The 18,649-nt window shown below is 38.8% G+C and overlaps 2 protein-coding genes across 2 annotated transcripts; both read left to right on the top strand.

The window, feature by feature from the left end:
- The first annotated feature begins 8,525 nt into the window (after nt 1-8,525).
- LOC121794818 (HVA22-like protein a) lies at nt 8,526-9,782 on the top strand. The gene is made up of 5 exons (XM_042193169.1): nt 8,526-8,698; nt 8,777-8,803; nt 8,969-9,091; nt 9,166-9,406; nt 9,492-9,782. Exons 1-5 carry the CDS (start codon nt 8,640-8,642, stop codon nt 9,555-9,557), a joined length of 516 nt encoding a protein of 171 aa, XP_042049103.1. The 5' UTR covers nt 8,526-8,639; the 3' UTR covers nt 9,558-9,782.
- Nucleotides 9,783-14,222: 4,440 nt separating this feature from the next.
- Nucleotides 14,223-15,474, top strand: LOC121796535 (PH, RCC1 and FYVE domains-containing protein 1-like). Its single transcript, XM_042195364.1, has 3 exons — nt 14,223-14,905; nt 15,023-15,179; nt 15,343-15,474. The coding sequence occupies exons 1-3, from the start codon at nt 14,223-14,225 to the stop codon at nt 15,472-15,474; spliced, it is 972 nt and encodes a 323-aa protein (XP_042051298.1).
- The last annotated feature ends 3,175 nt before the right edge of the window (nt 15,475-18,649 follow it).

Here is an 18,649-nt window from a genome sequence, read left to right as displayed (position 1 = left end):
AGATACGAGCCACCCGCGAGACGCGTTGCAGCGCCCCGTCTCAGTCCCGGTCTCGCCGAGACGCCCGTCCGACCGAGACACCTCGCGGGCTGTCTCGCCACGCGCTTGCGCGACGTGGCGCGCTCCGGCGCCATGCGTGACGCCTACTCGCCAGCCCGCGAGTGGGCTTCGTCACGCTGACGCAATAAATTATTTTTTAAAAAAATGCGAATTTAATTAAAATATATGTATATATATATATATAATCGAAAACGGTAATATTACCGTTTTTCGACCGTTTTCCTTTTTATTTTTATTTTTTCACTCTATAAATACTCCTATTTCATCCTCATTTCACACATAAATACACATCAAATCATCCAAATCATCTCCATTTCCTCTCCAATCTTCATCTAACCTCTCATCACAAAATGTCTGGCGACGGAAACTCTGGCGGTGGCGGCTCCGGCGGATTTGACATCAACTTGTTTGGCGACTGGGGGGGGCATGTACAACGTGTTGGGTGGTTCCGATTCCGGTTCGTCTACGCCGGGCACCCAGGGCTCGTCGACGCCGGGGGATACCAACCACCCCATTTTGATGTGGATGCATACGCTCGTCCCTCCGCCCCGAGGTATTCACAGGGATTATCCCAAATTCAGGAGGATTATCCGGATGAACCCCATCCAGAAGGAGGACGAGGCGATGGAAGCTCCAAGGCATTCGGCGCCGTGGAGGAAGAGGCGGAGGCGGCCGAGGAGGATGAGGATATAGGCCGACATCCGTACAGCTGCAAAGACACGGTGGCGGTGTACAACGCCTGGATCAGCATCTCGTACGATCCCATCGTCGGGAATCAACAATCCCGGAAGTGCTTCTGGGAAAAGGTCACCTAGGCCTACAACGAGATTAAGCCAAGAGGGTCCCGCCGCCGCACATTGAAGATGCTCCACGCTCAATTTGACCGAGTCGACAGGGAGGTCAAAAAATTCTGCGGCATCTACAAGAACGAAGCGGCTCATTACCAAAGCGGAGCCACGGGAGCCGACATTCTAAGATCGGCTTTGCGAGTCTACTTCGACGACACCGGCAAAGAATTTAGACATGTCGATGTCTGGGAGGCCGTCAAAGAAGAGGAAAGGTGGGCCGGCGGTGTGCGGTCCAGCTCGGGCTCGACCTCGAAGCGCACGAAGCACACGACGGGTGGCCAATACTCGTCTAGTGGGGGCGGTTCGGGCAGCGCCGCACAAGAGGCTGCCTCGCAGGAGGTTGAGGGCACGGCAGGCGATGTCGGGGGTCCTCCCGTGTGCGTCGTCGGCCGCAAGGACCAAGGCGGCGAAGGCGGCTAGAGGGAGGAAGGGCCGAGGCGAATCAAGCCAGGCTGGCTCGGGCTCGAGCTCGAACACCTTATTGTCCATGTACTTCACCGCCACGATGGCGGACACTTCTCGCATGACGCCTCCACAATACTAAGTCCATCTTGCCGGAATTGAGTATATGGCAAGACAGATTGGTATTCCGCCTCCAGGTAGCTTGAGTGCACCGCCACCGCCTTCGGGAGATGATTCACCGGCGGAGTAATTTTTTAATTTCTATAAAGTTGTATTTTAAATTACGTTTTTTTATTTATTTTGCCACGAATTTAATTATGTATTTTTTTAGGATTTTAAGTTGTATTTTTATTTTATTTAATGGAGTGTGTTTTTTATTAATTGAATTTGTTGGGAAAAAATAAAAAATGAAATTGAATGAATAGTAAGTTAGGAGATGGTTAAGAGACGGAGGGTTGCAGCCTTGCAGGTTCTGTCTCTTAGTTAAGAGATTGAGTGAAAAATACAGTGGGGCCCATAAATAGTTAATGGATGAGACAGTTAATAGACGGATAATAGACCGCGTTGCGGATGACCTAACGTGAGTCAAATATGAGTACAAATTGACGAGTGTGTAATTATTTTTCACAAATATATTACGAACATCAATTATACACGCACGCAAATAATTGTTTTATCCATGTAGGAAATTTATAATAATAATATATATTTATATATTCGTTTTCCGATGTACACAAAACAAAATTGATTTTCTTGTTTCAAAATTTTGACGAGTACGATTTAGCCTTTTGGCTTGGCGCAGGAAATGTGGAAAAGTGACACATTTTGCTTGGTCTGCGTAAATTAGGAGGGGATTAGAAGAAAGAGAAGCACTAATTAAGGAACATTACGAATATAAAAATATATTTTTTTGCTTTAGGGAACAAAATTGTTTATCACAGGGGAAGCACAGATCTCTCTCATGCTGTGTAACACACATTTGTTTGACTTTACCTCATTTTAGGGCTCGTAGATCGTTTCATCCTAGTATTTTAAAATGGATTAATCATCATACGACCATAATATATAATTTAATTTCGTAGGGCATATAAATTAGTTAATTAGGGGTACAAATGTACAAGTACAACCGTAGAAGAGCGAAGTCTCTGCGACCTTTAGACTAATATAATTTTTTAATATATTTTAATTTTTCGATCTAATTGAAGATGACTTGTGTCAAGTGCTTGGAAAATAAAACACTTAGATTCTTTTTAGTTTATTAAAATACTTGAGATTACTTGACGACTTGCAGTATCAAGCAAGGTTTTTTTAGAGCATCCACAACCGTGCTCTTGCCAGCGGCACGGTTGTGGGCCCGGGCGGTACTATTCATGCCTGCTCTCTGGCAAGAGCACAACACCCACAACTGTGCTCTTCCGCAAGGACGAGCACAATTAATATAAAATTCAATTACACAACAACATTTTCATAATACTAAAATTCATTAAAAAAACCACAATAAAAATTACAAATTACAAATAAAATAAAAAGACATAATTAAAATCCTAAAAATTAAAAATTACATAATTAAAATACTAAAAATTAAAAATTACATAATTAAACTCCTAAAAATTAAAAATTACATAATTATTGGCTAATATAACCCGAGGAAGACTACGCATCCGGCGGCACCAACCCCAATTGTTTTTGGAGACCCAATATCATGGACTCGTGCGTTTGAAGTTGCGTGGGGGTCATAGTTGACCTATCGGCCATATTGAGTTGGGCCAAAAGGGCCCACAACGAGTTGTTCGGGGGTGGAGGTGGAACATAGGGTGCGGGTTCGGGAGCAGGGGCAGATGGAGTCGCGGCGCGACGTCGTTCGGCCGCCGCCTTCTTCCTACCTTGCGGTCGGCGTCGGGAACCGCTTGGTCCGGCATCGGGGCTACCCAAGTTAGCTCCGGCGAGTTGGCTAGCCACTTCTTCCGAGCCGGAGTCGGATAGTGCTACCGACCGTGAGCGTTTGGAGGAGCCGCTAGAGGAGGATGTTATGCCTCCCTTATACTTCGGGTGCGTCCGCGTCTCCTGCCAAACGTTAAGATATTTGAACGACTTACCGTTCATGGATTGGTGGGTGCTCAGCGAGGCGGTGATGATGTCGACCTCGCTTTGGCCGCTCCCGGCATTCCGGGACTCCTGGATGAAATAGCCGTTGAACTTGCCAATTTCTTCGTTGGCTCGGCCGATGCAGTTGCGCACCATACTCTCGTTGCGCTCGATCGTTCCCGGCGGCCGGTGTGCATTGTACCGGCTAGAGACGCGCCACCAAAAGTGATCGCCGGATTGGTTCGTTCCAACCACCGCATCTTCGGAGATTTCCAAGTACGCCTTGAACAATCTTTCCATCTCCGCCGGTGAGTACGGTGTGCGGACACCGGCGCGAGATGGAGGATTCGGCATTTGGGAAGGGGCGCGAGGCCTAGGCTCCGGTGTCCACCCGTAGCGCCCATCGGAGGCACCTTGATCGTCGATTGGGTATGGCCGGTAGCCACTCGGAACGCCCGAATCTTGGGTGAGAGGAGGGGCCGAATATTCCGTTTCCGGACTAGGAAACGGTTGCGAACCGAACCATTCGGGGTTCCAACCGTGAGAGCCGCTTGGGTTGTCGTCGTTACCGGACATAGTGGTGTTGTAGGGTGTGAGAGGAAGATGAAAATGGATATGAGAGATTGAAGATGAGAATGGAGATGAGAGAATGATGATGAGAATTGTGTAGTGAAAGTGTGAATTTTTGGGAGTGAAATTGGGGGTATTTATAGATGAAAGTGTGTATTTTTGGGGTAAAAAAAATAAAAAAAAAATTAAAAAGTGGGGAAAAACGGTTATAAACGGATATAATTTTTTGGGGAAGTGAAAAATTTTTTTTTTTATTTTTTATCGGTTTTTTTTAATAAAAAACCGATTTTTTAAAAAAAAAAATAAAAATTGTTTGAAACCAACGGCTATGCCGTTGGCGAATGGGAGAGTGACACGTGTGCGTCCGCTGGCACGGACGTGCTCGATACATCGAGCAGCGCCGTGCCAGCGGCGCGGTTGCAGCGGCGGCGGTTCTTCGCCTTGCCGCTGGCACGGACGGCGGTGGCGCCAACCGCCACCGCTGCGGATGCTCTTAATTCCGATATATTTCGCCTTCAAATTTAAAAACACAACAATTATTAGATGTAATCAAAGCAATTTCCGTAGGAGACCCAATAATCGGACCAATTTGCTTAACAAAAACTCCTAATTTTGTGACGCTATCACTCACTAAATAAAGTTGAACTATAAAAATCATTCATTGTAGTAATTTGCTAGACATTCCCTTTTTTTGGGCACCCAATAATAATTTAAAATACTACTCCCTATTATATATTTGTAGGGTCCTCTCCTAACCCGTTCACCCACAATGTTTTAAGTAGCCTCTTCTTTAGTTGAATAATTAATCATGATCTCCAAATAAAGCAATTATATTCTCTTTGTTTTTTTTCCTTCTTCACATTATCTTTTGTGTTTTGTTAAGAGCATATTTTGGCCTCTTCCTCCTTCGCGATACATCTATAGTGACCAGTTTTCGATCCTGAATTGATAGATAAATAATTCTGTTATAAATCATGATTTGAATTACAAAAGAATGTTGGGATACCTCACTAATTAATGATGGGCATTTTTCGGTCCATTAATTTTTTAATCTTAGGAATGGGAAGGGGTCCAATATTTTGAACTCTAAGCCAATAGATTAATAGTAGTAATTTATTAACATAATTTGTGATTTGAATTACCAAAAATTAAAGTCCGTCTCTTTTAATTTTATTTACCAAATTTAGAAGTTCCTTTGTTCTATGCGTCATTCTTTAGCTTAGTATGAATTTTAAAAAATACAGAGACATATGAGTGAAAAAGTCAATGAATTGTGAATTAGATTCATATATACTTAATTCTATAATAAATATGATTGAGACTATTAATTTTATAATCACATATAAATGAGAATAAGTACATAGAATATAAGAGCATCCGCAACGGTGATCACGCCGACGGACGACGTCCGTGCTCCTGGCGCGGCACCGCCGTGTTCGCCGCTGCGCTCTTGTCGCTATCGAGCTAGGGCTGGCAATTTTCGACACAACACGATAATCCGACACGAATTCGCACGAAATTATTGGGTTGGGGTCAAGTCTTATTGGATCCGTGTCCTTATCGGGTTGACCCATTAAGAACCCGATAATTTCGGGTTGGGTTCGGGTCGGATGCGGGTCGGATACGGGTAACCCATTAAGAAATAATATTATTATTTAAAAAAATATATATTACTTTAATGTTTTAATTTCTTATAAATTAGGTTTAAATAGTATAAAATGAATTTTAATTGTGTAAATTAGGTTAAAAATTAAGGTTTAATCGTGTAATATTAGGTTTTAATCGTGTAATATCAGGTTCGGGTTGTTATCGTGTCGTGTCAACCCATATTATATCGTGTCGATAACGGGTTCGTGTCGGATGCGGGTCGTGTTCGGATTTGAAGGTAGCAGGTCGGGTTCGTGTTCAGATTTACAGTTTCTTTAACAGGTCGGGTTCAGGTTATGCCTTATTGGGTTGGGTCATTATCAGGTTGACCCGATAACGACCCAATTCGCACGACTTGCCAGCCCTATATCGAGCACGTCCGTGCCAGCGAGCAGTTGACGTGGCGTTTCCTGATTGGCCAACGGCAATGCCGTTGACAATTTCATTTTTTCTTTTAAAAAAAAAAATGAAAATAATACCAAAAAAATCAGATTCCCAAAAATATGGCCGTTTTATTACCATTTTTTGAATTTTTTTTTATTTTTTATAATTTTTTATTCCCAAAATCATCTATAAATACGCACATTCATCATCCATTTTTCACATAAAATCATCTCCCGTTCATCTCTCATTCATATTTTTTCATACAACTCATCTACATCTTCCTCTCTCACTCAACCCCTCTCTAAAAATGGATTTCAACGATATCATGGCTGAAGCGGAGCGCGAAGAACAAGAATACTATGAATAATATCGTGACGCCTATGAAGCCTATGTCGCCGCCACTACCCCCGCCCCTCCTCCTCGACCAACTAGATCAATTCGCCGCTACATCCCTCGTGACCGGGAGGGAGCCAACGAAAGGCTCGTTGCCGACTATTTTTTCGATCAATTACTTCCGGTACCGTTTTCGCATGTCAAAACGGTAGTTTATGCGTATTGTCAACACATTGTCCGCCCGTGTTGAATACTTTCAATCAACTAGAGACGCAACCGGTCGGCAAAGTCTCTCGGTGTTGCAGAAGTGTACTTGTGCCATCCGACAACTTGCTACTGGGCAAACGGCTGACGTCTTCGACGAGGATTTGCATGTGGATGAGTCAACTGGAATCCTATGCCTTAAATTTTTTTGCGACGACGCTCGTTTTGCTTTCGGTGAGGAACTTCGGGTACCCACCATCGATGATTGTCAACGGTTGCTTAATCTTCACGAAATAGTCCACGATTTTCCCGGTATGCTTGGCAGCATTGACTGCATGCATTGAAAGTGGAAGAATTGCCCGACTGCTTGGAGGGGGCAATAGTTAAGCGGCCACAAAGGCGGCGGCCCAACGCTTATCCTTGAAGCGGTCGCCGACTACCGCCTATGGATTTGGTATGCATATTTCGGTGTTGCCGGATCCAACAACGACTTGAACGTGCTCTATTCTTCACCACTCTTCAATGATGTTTTGAATGGTGTAGCACCGGCGATCGACTTCACCGTCAACGGAAATGCATACCACATGGGTTACTATCTCGCCGATGGTATCTACCCAAGGTGGTCGACTTTTGTGAAGACGTTCAGCAATTCGCAAGACCCGAGACGGGTTCTTTTTGCGCAGCGTCAAGAGTCTGCTCGGAAAGACGTCGAAAGAGCTTTTGGGGTCCTTCAAGGCCTATTCAACATTGTGAAGGCCCCGTCTCGGCTGTGGTAGTTAACAATATCGTCGACATCATGTACACGTGTATTATCTTGCACAACATGATTATAGCTGATGAAGGACCAAGGGCGGCCAACTTTTATGACGAGGATGAAGCTGGAAGCTCAACCGCGAGGTCTCCCCCACGCCGAGGTGTGCATACGACGGTGGGCGAGATGATCGAAACAAGATACACAATGCGCGATACCTGAACCCACACTGAGCTACAAGAAGACCTTATCAAACACATTTGGGCGAAATTCGGCCACGAGTAGTGAGCTTTTTTAATTTTATGAATTTAATTATGTAATTTTAAATTTTTAGGATTTTAATTATGTAATTTTTAATTTTTAGGATTTTAATTATGTATTTTTTAATTTTTTTAGTAATTTGTAATAGTATTCCGGGTATTTTTAATGCATTCTAATATTGTGGAAATGTTTTTATTTAAATTGAATAATAGAATGATGGGACCCTTGAGCATGTCCTTGCGGAAGAGCATGAATATGAGTGTTGTGCTCTTGCCAAGCAAGGAGTAAAAAAGTAATAAAAGTGGGTCCGGGCCCAAATCCGTGCTCTTTGGCAAGAGCACGGATGGGGATGCTCTAAGACTCATATTACTAAATATTAGTAATAGTAAAATGAGAAATTTATGAGATGAAAAGATATTAGTTAACTACTATTAATATATATATTGTTGAACATTTTGCCCAATCTAACAGCTTTAGACTAATGTTCCATATTCTTATATGAATATGCAAATAGTTATGCATGAGAAAAAAAAATTCTCTGTTAACTTAACACCTAATTAAGAAGTCCAACATAAGTCTTTTGCAGTGTCCATTAAGTCAAAGTTTCGGTGCCTCTTTCTTGACGAAGCATAAGATTCTCTCCATCATCAATTTGGCTCCCACATTTTCTTCACCTTTTTGTGCAGTTTCAAAGTTCACTTTTTCAAATTTGGATCTTGTTTCCTTTTTTCTTCTTATCCATGCAAGTACTAAACTAGTAATTAAACATGTGAACCTAACAACAACAAAAAATTAGGAGATGAAATGAAAAGTTTAAGACATATAATATAGTGCTAAAATAAATTATATATCATGCGAAAATGTTTAACAAAAATTTTAAAAAAATAAAGAAATTTGCATTTGGATTGTAACATTTTCCCTCCTTTCACACTTGAAAACTTTAGTTTGCAGAAAACACGCATAAATGATTGCAATTACACACCTTTTCTTGTGTTTTACTGCCCCATACACTCAGCCACTCACTTGATAGTTGCTACACTTATTCTTTCTTCAATACTAGTATCTCTCACCATCACAAGAAATTAATCTCAAATATGGGCTCTGGAGACAATCTCTTCACTGTTGTGGCAAAGAACATTGATGTTCTTGCTATGTAAGTATCACTTTTCTTTCACAACAAACCTATATTTTTTTCTTTAATTATCTTACAATCTAATAATCGTCTCATCAGGCCTCTGGTTTCTCTCGTTTATCCTCTGTAAGTCTCATTTCCCTTTGTTTCCACATCCATTACATGATAGAGTGAATTTCAAAATTAGTCCGTAAAAATGCACTTCACTTTTTAAATCACTGAATTAGAAAAAATAAGTATCTGAGAAAATATCAAAATAGGTCTTTATTTATCAATTGAAATATTTGGCAGGTATTGTTCGGTGAAGGCCATCGAGACTAAATCGCGCATGGACGATCAGCAATGGCTGACATATTGGGTGCTCTACTCTCTCATCACCTTATTCGAGCTCACATTCTCCAAACTCATCGAGTGGTAATTAGATAAAACATTTGTCATCCTATTTATTTTAATAGAACTACTATATATATATATACACAATGAGTCAGGTTTCCGATCTGGTCTTACGCGAAGCTGGCGGGCGTGTGCTGGCTGGTGCTGCCCTACTTCAACGGTGCAGCTTACGTGTACGACAATTTCATCAGACCTTTCTACAAAAATCCTCAGATTACAATGTGGTATGTCCCAAGAAAAAAGAATGTGTTTAGCAAGCCAGATGATGTTTTGTCTGCTGCTGAAAAATATATTCAGGAAAATGGACCTGAGGCGTTTGAAAGGCTCATTGCTAGGGTAATTTTTTTTTTTAAATTTTATTTTCTTAAATTGGTTGTGTGATTTAATAATCTGATTATTTAGTTACTTATTTTTGGAGTAGGCTGACAGAGAAGCGAGGAGCAGGAGGAGCAGCTACTCGATCTTCCATGATGATTATGAATATTAATGAGTTTATTTTATTAATTAAGCTTTTTTTTAATCTAATGTGGCTGTTAAGTTTTGATTTTTGATTAACCTAATTATGACCGTTGTAATTTGTTGTGTCAGTGTGAACTGTGTTTTTTCGCACCTTTTGATTGGTTTGGTCACCTGGTGGTTTTTACATAATTTTGAGTTGTTGCATCATGTATGTTTGGGTTAATTTACTGGAAGTGTTTATGTTGTTTGTTAATGTGCATTGGAGAGCTAGAGTTTAGAAACTCAACAAGGATATGGATTAATTAATTGCTGACGATACATGTATTAAAATCGGAATTTAGGAATTCCAATTTATGTTTTAGTTTAATTTAATTTTATAACTAAATATGACTGATTATTCTCAGTTATGACATATATAAAATTAATTTATATTATTGGATTTTAGTTTGTTAATTAATACTACTCTCGATCAACAAAATAGCCCTGGGAAGGAGGAACACTGAAATAAAGAAATGCAGGCGAGGATAATGTAAATAGGATAAGACAATTTTTTTTGTGAACGTCCAAAATTTTATTTAATATTTATAATTTATAATTTTATGTATTTTTATAGTATTTTATTTAATATTTATAATCTTATGTATTTTTTCTGTTAACTACTCTTGTCTCTCACTAACTCTACTCTTACTCTCGGGCAGCACCACCTCTGTCTTCTTTCTAGCTCTTCTCTATAATTGAATCGATCGAAAATGCAACTATAACTAAGACTTTTTTTTAATAGATGGAGCATTTAGTTATTGATGTTCAATTCATGATATTACTGTAGTGTAAATGTTAATTAGGTTGGAATAAAATATTACTAGTACTATATTTGTTAATTTATGATATCCAACCATTTATAGCATGTAATATTATTTTTTAAATGTTGTTAAATTAGTTGGACCGTTTCTAATTTCTATCATATCGATATGGATTTAAGACCTGATAGAAAAAGAACTTACCATGTGAAAGTTTTAATTAATTAGTGGAGTATACATAAGGAATAGTTTTATAAATGATTTATTAATTTTATAAGAAGGATTGGGTCAAAACCAACCGCATGAAATTGGGCCTTTACTCGAGTACAATAAACATAAACTTAATTGCTCTATATACTCCTACTATTTGTTTAATTACATTGATGCAATTTTCATATATGTGAAGATAGTATTGTCGTATTTGAAAGGACATAGTGGAAAATATTCCATATTGCAAGTAGCATCTCAGATTATTTAAAATAAAACATAAAAACTACCAACAAAATACCTAAATGTATGTTAATTCCCTGTAAAGGAATAAAATAAACTACAAGGAAAATCCATATAAAGGATGAGCTAAAATACTAAAAAGGCCAATGGGCTTGAAATTGATTTAATTAGGCCTATCTCTATCAATTGAAAAAAAAAATACTAGAAATGAGACTCCTATTCACGGATGGGGAGTAGCAATTTCAAGTGCGACAGCCAAAGGCTGTGGCCTTTTCGAACTCGATCAACATTCGTCATTTATATAATCTTTGGCCTTTTCAAACTCGTCAACATTCGTCATTTATTCTACTAGTGAAGTCTCATGGCATAACTACTGTCTGCCCGATGATAAAATGCAACTTAATTGGTATAACGTTTTCTTCCATTTAATAAATTGGAGGTCGAGTCAACACGAGAAAAAATGTAAAATCATTATTAATTAATCCTTTGTAAAAAAAACTACTGCCATCATGCCATTAGATCATCATTTTAAATAATACTCCTTGAAAAGAAAACGAGTAACTCTTGCTTTTTTGTATTCCATAGGAATATTTAACATTGAAATAAATAGCAGTTGACCAAACCTAGTAGAATTTATCCACACCCAATTTAACCAAAAATGAGCTGTGATCTTATTATTTAGGGAACTGCTATTAGGTGTTAAAACAATTCATATTTTAGAGAAAAAACAAATCACTCGTAACTCGTAACCATATTCCAATTAATTTTGACCAAGTAAAACTATATCACACTCAATCCAAAACATGTCTATCAGTCTATGATTTGATCCATAAATAACGTGCCATCACCAATAAATTTCATAATACCTACTCATTTAGTTTTATATATTTAAATTATAGTAGTAGTAACAAATTTTATTTAGAGGAAAAGTGATGATTAGAGCAGACAGAGCATGACCTACAATGGAAACAAAGTGCAAAAATTGAAGGTGTTGTATCGGGATAATGCATTGCTTTTTTTGGCTTTATTTGTCAAAGACAATAAAGAGAGTGACGAAAAAAAAAAAAGTGAATCCATCTCAATCATCGAATCCAAGTTACAAACTGATTTTCAGACTTTTCAGTTGCTGACATGGCAGTTTCGCAGAAAAATAGGAATTCTTGAGATTTAGAAATGCAGATCAGAGAGATAATTGAACACGAATGAATGTATGCACGTTTGTTTTGTTTGAGGGGTCTCGCCCTAAAAATTCAACACTTTCTAAAAATACTTGTTTAGAGCTGCATTTCAAGAAGGGGGGATTTTGATTTTGAGGGGCTTTTTTTGGTGTGTTGGATTGATTGTGTAGATGAGGAAATTGGATTGTGATGGAGCAGAATAGGTGGGGCAGCACATTATTTTGTGATAATTCAAATGGGTTTTGGTCTAAATGGACTGTTACACATAGTTACATTGGAACGTGAATGGCTGATTTGCAGAGGCTTAGTGTTGTTGAAAGAGACATTGATCAGGTATGTTATAACTGTGTTTATTACCAGTAGTAGTAATAATGTTTGATGGGATTTATGAGATTGTTGCAAGTTTGTGCGAAATTATATTGGAAAAGTGTTTTCTTTTTAGGCCATTACATCTCTAAAGAGAGGAGCACACTTGTTGAAGTACGGTCGGAGAGGGAAGCCAAAGTTCTGTCCTTTTCGACTTTCCACGGTGAGTTGCTTTCCTTAATTTTTGTATATTTGTTCATATGAATTTGGTGAAGATGAGGGATGTTGTTGCTTTCTGTGGTAATCATAATATATGAAGGCTGTTTGTCATTGCAAGTCTAGTTGCATTTAGGCCGTTGAGTCAGGATTATATTGACCTTCTAGTTGGCAATTGATCTCACTCAAGCTGAGTCTGTGTATGATTCAGGATGAGTCTACCTTGATATGGTATTATGGAAAAGACGAGAAACGCCTTGATCTATGCAATGTTTCCCGGCGGGCAGAGGACTGTAAGTACGACCATTGATTTTCTCTACTCTTATAACTCATGTGCAGAAGGTGGAGCATTTAAGTTTGTTCAACCTAAATGAACTAATCTGTTTTCTAGTTATAAGTAATTGTGAACTAATCTACATATTTCTCTTTGCAGGCAGTATTTCTGCAGTATCCTCGGCCAGAGAAGGAATACCAATCATTTTCTCTGATACATAATGACAGATCCTTGGATTTGGAGAGTTTCAGGTTGTTATCTTGTCACATGATTAAACCATGCATGGTTTCAATGGGTTGTTGATTGTTCTCTTGATGCTAAGCATTAGATGAGGGTAATTATTTATATAGATGTTGTTTCAAATTCTACAGATATGTAAAGACAAGGACGAAGCTGAGGTTTGGTTTGTTGGTTTAAAAGCTCTAATCGAGCGCGGTAGCCACAGAAAAGTAACAAACGAAGCAAGGAGCGAAACTGCATCATCCGAAAGTCCTCGCATTTTCTCGATCAAGTTCATTTGTGAGCTCCATTTTCATTGATTTAGTTGGCTCGAGCACCAACGATCGGATAGCACACCTCAGAGCAGATTAGGAAAAGTATTTGCTGAGGTTTTGTCATTCACTGCTTCAAGCAAGAATCACCTATTTGCTGAGTCTCCTGCGCGTTCTTTCACTCGGCATTCAGCTGGAGCCGCAGAAAACTCGAATGCCCGAACTTCTGGGACTGAAACAATCAGGGTGAGCCTCTCTAGTGCTCTAAGTTCATCGAGTGAGGATTTTGATAACTTGGGTGATGTTTTCATCTGGGGAGATGTTATGGAGTAAAGGCAGCAAAACTTTCACACACAAATTATTTGATGATGGAAGGCAAACGAAGGGTAAGAGTATTTAGTGGAATGGGAATAGGATAAATTAAAGAAATTAGTAAACAATGATACTACTCCTTGAGGCCACGGCTACACCGTTTACAATGATTTCCCAGAGATACCACCTCCTTCTATTCTCTGCCCTCTCTTACTCTTATATAGGGTCTAGCAAATCAAAATCTCAGCCAATCAAATCCCAATCATTGACTAATCAATTAATCAAATCATAATTATTGATTGATCAATCAATCAAATCCCAATCATTGATTAATCCCCCAATCAAATCCTAATCAATCAATCAAAGATAACAATAATAATAAGATAATCAGGATTTTCCTCAATCCTTGTCTTTGCGATCCCGCCGGGTGTACACACACCTTCCATGGGCGAGCGGTATCAGGAGAAGGCACTGGCAACGGAGTAATGGGAGGCGGTCTTACTAAAATTAAAGAATCGTTTATTAAAAAAAGTGATGCTCTAGTTCCCAAGGCCTTGGAGTCGACAGGGGTACTTGATGTGCAAAGCATTGCTTGTGGGCAGAGACACACCATTTTAGTCACAAAACCAGGGGAGGCGTACAGCTGGGGTGAGGAGACTGGGGTGTGGCATGGAAACAGACATTTTCCACCCAAAGCTCATTGAAGTTTTTAATGGGAAGACCATTGAAATGACAGCATGTGGCGATTATCATACCTGTGCAGTTACACATTCGGGCGACCTCTACACTTTGGGTGATGGATCTTCTGGATGTGGCTTGCTTGGGCATGGAACTGATGTGAGTCACTGGATCCCCAAACGGGTCAATGGCCCTACCGACGGCTTCCAAATCACATTCGTCTCGTGTGGACCTTGGCATACGGCTCTCCTTACTTCAACCGACCCCTTGTTTACATTTGGAGATGGAACCTTTGGTGCATTAGGCCATGGTGATCGTAGTGGAACCAGCATTCCACGAGAAGTGGAAGCTTTGAAGGGACTACATGCGCAGCACGTTGCTTGTGGTGTATGGCACACTGCAGCAGTGGTTAAACTAGTATATAAATCTTCCACCTCAGGGCAAGGGCTGTACAGTTCCTCTGCTGGAAAGCTTTACACGTGGGGGGACGGAGAATACGGGCAACTAGGGCATGGTGATGATAAACCAAGGCTGGTTCCCGAACGCGTATCTTCGTTGGTTGACACTGATTTTTCTCAGGTAGCATGTGGGAACAAGCTTACCGTTGCTCTTACCACCTCAGGAAACGTATACACCATGGGAAAAGATGGGAAAGGCTCCAACTTGTATAAGAGGTAGCATTGCAAACTGTTGCGTGGAAGAGATTGCTTGTGGCTCACATCACATTGCTGTTTTGACGTCGAAAGCAGAGGTTTCTAGAGTACTAGAGTATTTATCGTACATGATTCTAGAGTATTTTCTCAGTCACCTTCTCCAGTACTAGGGAAGAGGTCATCGACCCCATCACCCTCTCCGTCTTTCTCATTTCGAACACTTGAAGCAACTCCCGATGAATTAAGGAGCAGCAATGATATCCTAAGCATGGAGCTCAAAAGTTTAAGGCAACAGGTAAGCTTCTTACTCCTTATGAGCAACGAATTTTGAATTGAAACTGTGGATTTGGTGCATGTTTCGTGTATTCTTATGGCTTTCGATTGAGTCCAACCTATCAATGATATCAACTGTTTTTCTTTACGTTGGTCACTATAATTTGTCTTGATATGGATTTTAGGTGGATAAACTTTCAACCAAATCCCAGTCTCTAGAATCTGAACTTGAAAGAAAATCAGAGCAACTGAAGGAGGTGGCTGCACTGCACGGGCAGCCGTTGAAGCTGAAAAAAGCCAGGCTGCGAAAGAAGTGATCAAGTCACTGACTGCTCAGGTTGGTTTTCACTATGTAGTAGTAGTATATATGAATCTACTGATAAAATATCAATTTTTCTCTCTTTCTTATATCATTTCTATAGAGTCTAATGAAACTGAGAATCCAAATCGCGAGCAGTTAAAAGATATGGCCGAGAGAGGACCAAAGAAACAAGTTGTGTGCAGCCATAGTGATGAGCAGATGAGCAATGACACTAATGGTCCATCCAACAGGAGCGTTGTGACTGTCAAAACTTCTCCAAAGAACGAGCCTAGTGGCAGTTCGTCTGCACCACAATCCAACAGGACTGAAGCTCAGTCACAGAAATCAGAGCGGACTATACAAGACGAGCCTGGCATGTACATAACTCTTGCCCCGTTGCAGAACGGAACCAATGAACTCAGACGAGTTCGATTCAGGTATTTTATTTCATGATGATTTTCGGTTGAATTATTGAGGAATGATACGCTGAACATTTATGCTGTGCTCTACAGTAGGAAACAGTACACAGAGGAACAAGCAGAGAAGTGGTGGGCTGAAAATGAGACGAGGCTATGCAAGCAACACAACATCAGAACGACATAGTATCTAGATCACAAGCAGTCTTTATGTTAGCTTGCTAAAACCATTAGAAAACATGACAAGTATACCAGGTTTTGTAATGTCTTGATTTTGGATATCTGAGTTTGTGCAGCTTTGCTAAATGAGAATCAAGATTTTTTCAATGCTTATAACAATTCAAGGAGGCTTTTATTTGGTAGCTGTTTTAGCATAAAATAAGTAGAGACAAAAGTAAAATAATTTTATTAGTAGAGCAGATTCAATAAGCCTATTGATCAAGCATCCTCCTTCTTCACAAAGACAGTAGCTTTTGCCATTGCTTCAACGGCTCCACATTCCTCCTTCTTCACCACAGATTCCTCATTCTTCACCGGCTGCACGATGCTGCAGGTATGAACAGGGCTGACACTCGGCCTCCTAATCGGGTTTGAGCACGAGTACACGTTGTCGACTCCAGCACATCCACTGCAGCAGTTCCTCGTATCCATTTTCTTGAATTTTAGTACTTCTTTCTTCTCTTCAATTAAGCAGGGGGTTTTGAATTCACATTTGATTCTTGGAGGAATATATATTTATAGGGAGATTATGACTTTTTGAGTCTCTCACACATTGAATGCCTCATTCAGTACTAGAAACTCGAAAGGCATGCAAGCATAAATTTTGGACTGATCGGCCTCCTGCCGTTTCTAGAATAAGTAGTACTATTAAAACTTGTGTAAAGAAAAATATAAATAAATACGTACTTTGAAGGATTTCGAAGGCACAAAACAAAATTTTAATCTAAATCATAAAAACTATAGTAGTATACTTTTTTTATATAAATATAATTATTTTTCGACATAGAGATTAAGAAATACTAATATAAGCACGTTAAGTTTTGAAAGAATAGAGTAAAAAGAGAAAATAAAATAGATATATGAAGATTGGTTAAAGTATTAGTAAGAGAATCGAAAAAGTGGATAAAATAGAATAGAGAATTACTCCCTCCGTCCATGAATATGAGTCCTGATTCACTTTTACTATAAATGGTATATAGATCCCACATTCCACTAACTCATTCCACTCATATTTCATTTAAAACCAATATATATGAGTGAGACTCATTATTCTATTAACTTTTTTTCACCCACTTTTCTTAAAACTCGTGCCGGGGAGAAATGAGACTCCTATTCGCTGACAAAAAGAATATATAAGAGAGATGACTTTATTGTGTTAAAACACCCCAAATAGGAATACGACTATTGATGCAAAATGGGGGAGTATAGCTTTTACTTTCATCGATAACCAACCCAACTTAATAAATTTTTTTACAAATCACATATTCAAAATAAAATGAAATTTATAATTAATTTGAATATATTTAAAATATAAAAAAAATATAAATTGAAGTAAAATTACTAAGTTCATAACTTCAATGGAAGTACAACATAATAAAATAAGAGAAATGAAGTACTTAGAAAATAAAGATTTCAAATCACAAATTAAAAGTGAAGACAGGAAGATAGCTCAAATAAGAAAAAGTAGTACTCCGACAATATTTAATTGTCACAATATATGTGCGTGCTTCTTAAATGTCAGTACGAGCTTCTTTATTGTGAAGTTGGTTTTTATTGGCCATACTCAAGGATTGTTTAGGATCATATTATTGATTATTGCATCAATTTATTGAGTTTGATGAGAAACTCATTTTTCTCATTTATCAACTGCTGTGGTATTTGAATAATCAGAACTTGAGTCTAATGGAAGTGAAGAGGTTTTGTTAGAAAACATGTTTTAACTGGATTGCACAAATTGAAATTTTATATTGCCTTGAAAAGTATTTCATGACTTATTTACAAACTATAGATGCTAGCTAGTAGTATTATAGATTAAAATAATGTATGTTAGTGCTGTATTGAAAAGTGTATCAATAATTCACGAAAAGATAAAGAAAAGACACATGTATGTAAATGTGATGTACTTATAAACAATAAAAGAATATCACCATCTCGTGTCTACTAGCATTTAACCACGTGATGAAACCAAATGTGAAATAATTATGAGGCTTCCTCAAATATTCACAAATGAGGTTTATGTATGCTTTCACTTCATTTGTTCATTTTCTTTGATCACAAACAAGGTAGTTCTATATAAATGGTCACCTCAAGACCTTCACTAGGAAATATCTCAACATTCATCAGCAAAGCTGCTTATAATTTTATACATACACATATATAATATGCTTATTAATAAGAAAAATATGGATCGACTCAAAACTAGACACAAATGAAAGAGTTCATAATTGTTGTCCTATTATGCCACTAGTATAGTAGTTCTAAAGCCAAAATTCACCACGTCTTATCTTTTGTCCACTTATAATATTTAAATAACACTGAGTTTCTTTTCACTATTTTTTATGGGATGGTGAAGTATAATTTAAGAAAATGATTAAAAATTACTAGTACTAGTAATATAATTGGAATTCACGATTTGTGGAATAGACGCCTAATCTTTGAATTAGATTTGGGCCGTTACAAGAGCCCACAAACATGTATAGAAGCCCATCATTTCAGAGTGATTAAATTCCATTAGGGTTTGGCCCATAAAAGAGACAATATAAAAGGCCAGGAGAT

The sequence above is a fragment of the Salvia splendens genome, chromosome 3 (genome assembly GCF_004379255.2).
Source record: "Salvia splendens isolate huo1 chromosome 3, SspV2, whole genome shotgun sequence".
Classification (NCBI taxonomy): domain Eukaryota; kingdom Viridiplantae; phylum Streptophyta; class Magnoliopsida; order Lamiales; family Lamiaceae; genus Salvia; species Salvia splendens.
The sequence above is the reverse complement of the archived record's forward strand: the minus strand, read 5'-3'. Positions and strand labels throughout refer to the sequence as shown.